Raw genomic sequence first — 6,000 nt, 5'->3', positions numbered from 1 at the left:
TCGATCGATCACATAGAGCTAACAAAGTCAACAATTTCAACCACATCTTGGAGTATAGAGTTGGAATTCACCACCCTACAATTCAATCTGATTTGTCCTTGAGTTCCTGTGAGAGGTGTGATATTTCCCATCCTATTCATCGCCTCCACAAACGCATTGAAGAAGGTTTGTGTGCTATTAGCATATGATCTCACCAAAGGGATAGTGTCAGTTGCATTGGGGCTAGAGAACAACTCTTGGTCGCTCTGGATAAGACCTTTTCGCTCACCAAGGTTAACGTAGTATTTGTTGTCGAATACCGTAGGCGTACGCAAATCAAAATCCACCAAGGCACTTTGGTTACCATTACGAGGACACAATCCACGAAGAGTTTGGAGGTAAGTAGTGTTGAGAGTAGGGTCGGGTAAACCGGTGTTGCTAAAGTTGTATAGTCTGTTTATAATAAACCGGCACTGGTTTTTACCAAATGTGTGGCCACCTAAACAAAAGAAAGACCATAAGATCAAATTAATAACAAACTCAGCGTGATTACGTACAACTATATGAATTGGTGTTTAATATCCTTTTATTAATTACCAGAGAGCGCAACGAGATCAGAAGGACGGTCGAGGCCAACATTTCTAAATCGATCTTTAAGTACTTGAAGTGTGGAGGCTGGACCAGGAAGATTTGCATTAGCGAGTTGCAAAAATGCTTGTAAGCTGTCTCTTCTTCCCAAAGGAACTCTCCAAGAAGGACCTCCCGCCTATGATATCAGTCAGAAATTTCAATGCGTAAGGAGAAAAACATGTTCAATAATTTCATAGATGATATAATAGGAAGATATTTTTTTCATCTCCAATATATTCTTGAAAAGTATGAAATTATAATTTTTTTTTTTTGTTAACATAAAACGTAGTCTTACCAATTATATTATTGTGACGACATCTTTTTTTTGTTTTTTTCTTTTCAATAAATTTAAACGACCTATCAAGATTTCTTAACGGGACCACGCACCCTTTTGAATATTTTCCTAAAATAAGTTTGAATTCTTGGTCATATATGGTTGAAAGGTTGATACGAAATTTTAAGTGCGACCTTCTAAAACAAGAAAAAAAAGAAAAAATATTGTTTACAAAGTCAGGTTGTCGTGTTTACTTTGTTAAGTGACTATTTCATTATTGTAAACAGTAATGAAAAAAAGAATGATAAAGTGGAGCATATACCAAAGTGACAGATTGTTGAGCTGCGATGGTTAGCATATCCGCGCATGACACCGTTCTTGGGCATGCCCTCTCCACTGCGGCTTTCATCCTATCAATTACAGGAAATCCCCGAGCCGAATTTGCGTTTCCAAACGCATCTTTCTCTGTTCGAAACGATGTCGTGTTGTCTAACAAGATTGATGCATCACAACCCTTTAAAAAGTCCAAAATACCATTTGCCAAATCGTTAGTCAATATATTTTTTTTTTGGTTTTGAAAAAGATGTTAGTCAGTGTATCACATCCATAAATATAAAGTTAAATTTTTACACCAGTCTGATGTAATATTTAGTATTTTTTTTGTAATCTATAAAATCCAAATTCTACGCAATAAAGATAAAATATCTTAAATAAACTAAACTAATGAAATGTTTATATACAATCTCATTAAAATGGTTATATAATAAAATTCAAATAATAAATGCAATTAGATAATATAATATGAATAAAAACATTGAAAAATCATTAACATGATTCATAGTTACATACAATAGTTAGCAACGTGATAGATATGTGAAAAAGTAAATATCTTACATTCACAAAGCAGTCGTGGAAGTGAAGACGAAGGATGCTCGCGGCAATACGAGGGTCTGACCTTAACTCGTTGACAATGGTATCGCGTACGATGTTGGTAACGTTAGGGCACGAACTGTCATAAAAGGTAGGGGTAAGTTGAGCATCGGACAAAGAGGCATATAGCATAAGACATCCCAATGTGATTAAGGCTGTCCAAGTGAACGAAGTAGAAGAAGAAGAAGTGGAAGAGCGATGCATTTTTTGAAAGAAAAAAAGAAAACGATGTGATTTGGTTTACCAGAGAGAAGATGAGTAAGATCCATATCTTAAAGAATCCTTTTATAGACAAAACTTGACTAACTTGGAGGCTTTTTTCTTTTGGGGTATTCATACTTAGTAACCTCAAACTTTCTCACATTTTCTGTATTTTTTTTTTGATAAACATGGTCATTATACAGTCAGATAAAAATTAGATATTTTCTAATAAAAACCAAACATGTTCATTATTATACAGTCAGATAAAAAAATCAGATATTTTCTAATAAAAACGAAACATGGTCATATTTTGTGTATTAACATTTAACATGGTCAGTATACAGTAAAATAAAAATCAGATATCTTCTACTCGAGGACTTAGCAGAAAATTCTCAGCCGCCGCAACTCGACCTCTGGCTACAGCCTCAATCATGTGATTAGCTGTCACGTTCGATGTCTATGTAGTTTTCAACGTTGTTAGGCATCATTAGCTAGTCACGTTCGATGTCTATGTAGTTTTCAACGTTGTTAGGCATCATTAATGCCAGGGTAGTAGCTTGTAGAGAAGAAATAGAGGTTTACGTATTTACTCGCAACGTTTGATATGGAGCTGTATATGGCGAATCCTATAATAATCTATATTTTAGTGACATGTGTATCTATTTTTTTTTTTTTTTTAATTGTTGTTGTTGAAATGAATTATGACAACATGCACGAGAGAACACGTAGTGATATATATATGTTTTAGAAAATCTAGAAAAACAGAGATTTTAAATTTAAATATTCTCAAGTAAATTCTTCAGAGTTTTATTTATTGATATGTATTCTTGTAGCCACATACATATTTAATAAACAATTATCACATGGAGCTAACAAAGTCAACAATCTCCACCACATCATGGAGTAGAGAGTTGGAATTCACCACCCTACAATTCAACCTGATTTGTCCTTGAGTTCCTGTAAGAGGTGTAATGTTTCCCATCCTATTTATTGCCTCCACAAATGCGTTGAAGAATGTTTGTGTGCCATCAGCATATGCTCTCACCAAGGGGATTGTGTCAGCTGCATCGGGGCTAGAGAACAACTCTTGGTCGCTCTGGATAAGACCTTTTTGCTCTTTCAGATTCACATAGTATTTGTTATCGAAAACCGTAGGCGTGCGCAGATCAAAATCCACCAAGGCACTTAGATTGCCATTTTGGGGACATAGTCCACGAAGAGTCTGGAGGTAAGTAGCGTTGAGAGTAGGGTCGGGTAAACCGGTCTCGCTGAAGTTGTATAATCTGTCTATAATAAATTGACATTGATTTTTACCAAATGTGTGACCCCCTAAACAAAAGAAAGACCATGATTATATTAGAAATGAACTCGCTAATTGCAATTACATCAAATGGTGTGTAATATATTTTGTTAATTACCGGAAAGAGCAACAAGATCAGAAGGACGGTCGAGGCCAACATTTCCAAATTTTTCTTTAAGTACTTGAAGTGTGGAGGATGGACCAGGAAGATTTTCATTAGCGAGTTCCATAAATGCTTGTAAGCTGTCTCTTCTCCCCAAAGGAACCCTCCAAGAAGGACCTCCTGCCTATAGTACAGTATCCATTATATACAAATAAACCACTCGAATACTCAAAGAGAAAAATACAAACAAGTATTATAAAATCATTAATTATATACTCAAAAGGAAGTTGTTTTAGGCTGCACTATTTCTTGGAAAAAATGAAAAATTATTCGTTTTGACTAACGAAAAATGTAGTCAAAACGAATAATCCTAACCAGGTAAATCCTTTTTTTTTTAACAAAGACCAGGTAAATCCAAGTAATGAGACAGAGTGGCTATCAAAATTTCTAAACGGGGCCACGCGTTTTGAATATTTTTCAAATAATTTTGAATACTTTTCATATAAGTATAGATTGTGACTTTCCAAAAAAACTAAAAATATCCCAATTTTTCTATTTTTCCGTCATGTTTGATTTTATGTAAAGTCACTATTTGATATATAAAGTTGAAAAAATGTTTGTCATGAATATGGAACAATGGAGAAGCATACCAGCGTGACAGATTGTTGAGCTGCAATGGTGAGCACATCTGCGCATGAAACGGTTCTTGGGCACGCCCTCTCTATTGCGGATTTCATTCTATCAATCACAGGAAATCCCCGAGTCGAATTTGCGTTTCCAAACGCATCTTTCTCTGTGCGGAATGATGTTGTGTTGTCCAACAAGATCGATGCGTCACAACCCTTTCAGAATTTCAAAATATTATTTTAACAAATTATTAGGCAATGTATAAATGTATTACATCCATAGCTTTTGAGTTTACCAAAGGTAACAACAGTTTAAGATAAAACTTTTTTTTAATCCATTAAAGTCATGTGTTCCTCTAAAGCAAGTAATCAATGAAGATTATATTTCTACCTATCAATATAATGATGTTTGAAAAGTCTTTTTAATATATATATGTCCCTTAACAAAAAAAAAACAAAAATGATTGATGGATGTTAAATTTCTGACGTGCTATGTACGGCACCATATGCTCTTCCTAACTAATGTAACACTAATAATTTATCTTCGTGAATCCGACTTCATAAACGTTTTGGAAACCATCCTTGTGCAAGAAATTAATTAATAAGTAACCAGTAACATCATTGTCGACGAGAGATAAGTATTAATTCTATAGGAAAAGCAAACATATGGCATCTAACATACGTGAAAAGAGTATTAACTAAGACAGTTTGCGTGTGCTGATGACTAAGAATATTTGTTATCTACTTTTGTTTTTATCTACTTTTTACACTAACATATTAATATTTATAAGATGAACCACAGTAATTCATAACGCTATAGATGTATGAAAAGTGAATTCTTACATTAACAAAGCAGTCGTGAAAGTGAAGGCGAAGAATGCTCGCAGCGATACGAGGGTCTGACCTTAACTCGTTGACAATGGTATCTCTTATGATGTTGGTGACGTTAGGACATGAAGTGTCGTAAAAGGTAGGAGTAAGCTGAGCATCGGACAAAGACGCGCGAAGCATAAGACATCCCAATGTGATTAAGATTGTCCATGTGAACGAAGTAGAAGACGAAGAAGCAGAGAACTTCATCTTTTACAAGGAAAACAGAAACTCTTTGATTGGGTTTAATGGAGAGGATGAATAAGGTCCATATCTTAAAGAATCCTTTTATAGCCAAAATGGGTCAAATCTGGAGGCATAATTTTTTTTTTTTTTTGCTTATTCTTTTTTTTTTTTCCCTCTCGTATGAAGGCATTTCTCTCGAACAACAAATGAAGTGTTGTAAATTAGGGAGTTTAGGGAGTAAATCTCTTAGGTTATTATTGATAGGAATTGAGGTTACAACATATATATATAGTGTTACAAGTCCTAAGGTAAAACCGACATACTAATGCTATCACCGATGGGCTTCGACTAACGGGCCGAAGGCTCTCGACCAAGTGTGGTCGAGAGGCTGCGTACGGACGGACTGATAATGGGCCGGTTGGATAGAGTCCACCAAGTGTTTTACAACATTCCCCCTTGGACGATACAACCGTGCCTATGCGAGGAAGGGATCGATGCAATGTGCTTAGGGGATGCTGCCTCATTAAAACCTTACCAGGAAAACCCATTGGGACAAAACCTTAGTGAAGGAAAAAGAGTACAGCACACATTGCTCCCCCTGTTCCAAGCATCACTTCAAGTTCTTAAGCCTCCGCATTCCAATATGGTGCGTGAGCTTCTTGAATGTTGTTGTCGGTAATGCCTTGGTGAAGAGATCGGCTGAGTTGTCATATGACTGAACTTGCACCACTTGAACTTCTCTGGCCTTTTGTAGTTCATGTGTGTAGAAGAACTTCGGCAGGATGTGCTTTGTCCGATCTCCCTTGATGTAACCTTCTTTGAGTTGTGCGATGCAGGCTGTATTGTCTTCATAGATGACCGTTGCTGATTTGTCTATGTCCATGCCACTGTCTGTCCGAAT

The 6,000-nt window shown here is 35.9% G+C and overlaps 2 protein-coding genes across 2 annotated transcripts in view; both read right to left on the bottom strand.

The window, feature by feature from the left end:
* Nucleotides 1-2,077, bottom strand: part of LOC104711416 (peroxidase 34-like) — a 2,631-nt gene extending 554 nt beyond the window's left edge. The window contains exons 1-4 of the mRNA XM_019229803.1: nucleotides 1,778-2,077; nucleotides 1,206-1,397; nucleotides 577-745; nucleotides 195-478 (exon numbers count right to left, since the gene is read on the bottom strand). Of these exons, the coding sequence (XP_019085348.1) occupies nucleotides 195-478; nucleotides 577-745; nucleotides 1,206-1,397; nucleotides 1,778-2,017 (885 nt within the window). The 5' untranslated portion in view covers nucleotides 2,018-2,077. The remainder of the gene's footprint in view (nucleotides 1-194; nucleotides 479-576; nucleotides 746-1,205; nucleotides 1,398-1,777) is intronic.
* LOC104711415 (peroxidase 34-like) lies at nucleotides 2,796-5,180 on the bottom strand. The gene is made up of 4 exons (XM_010428113.2): nucleotides 4,887-5,180; nucleotides 4,068-4,259; nucleotides 3,433-3,601; nucleotides 2,796-3,343 (listed from the first exon to the last, which is right to left on the bottom strand). The coding sequence occupies exons 1-4, from the start codon at nucleotides 5,121-5,123 to the stop codon at nucleotides 2,874-2,876; spliced, it is 1,068 nt and encodes a 355-aa protein (XP_010426415.1). The 5' UTR covers nucleotides 5,124-5,180; the 3' UTR covers nucleotides 2,796-2,873.

This window comes from Camelina sativa, chromosome 9 (assembly GCF_000633955.1).
Source record: "Camelina sativa cultivar DH55 chromosome 9, Cs, whole genome shotgun sequence".
Classification (NCBI taxonomy): Eukaryota; Viridiplantae; Streptophyta; class Magnoliopsida; order Brassicales; family Brassicaceae; genus Camelina; species Camelina sativa.
The sequence above is the reverse complement of the archived record's forward strand: the minus strand, read 5'-3'. Positions and strand labels throughout refer to the sequence as shown.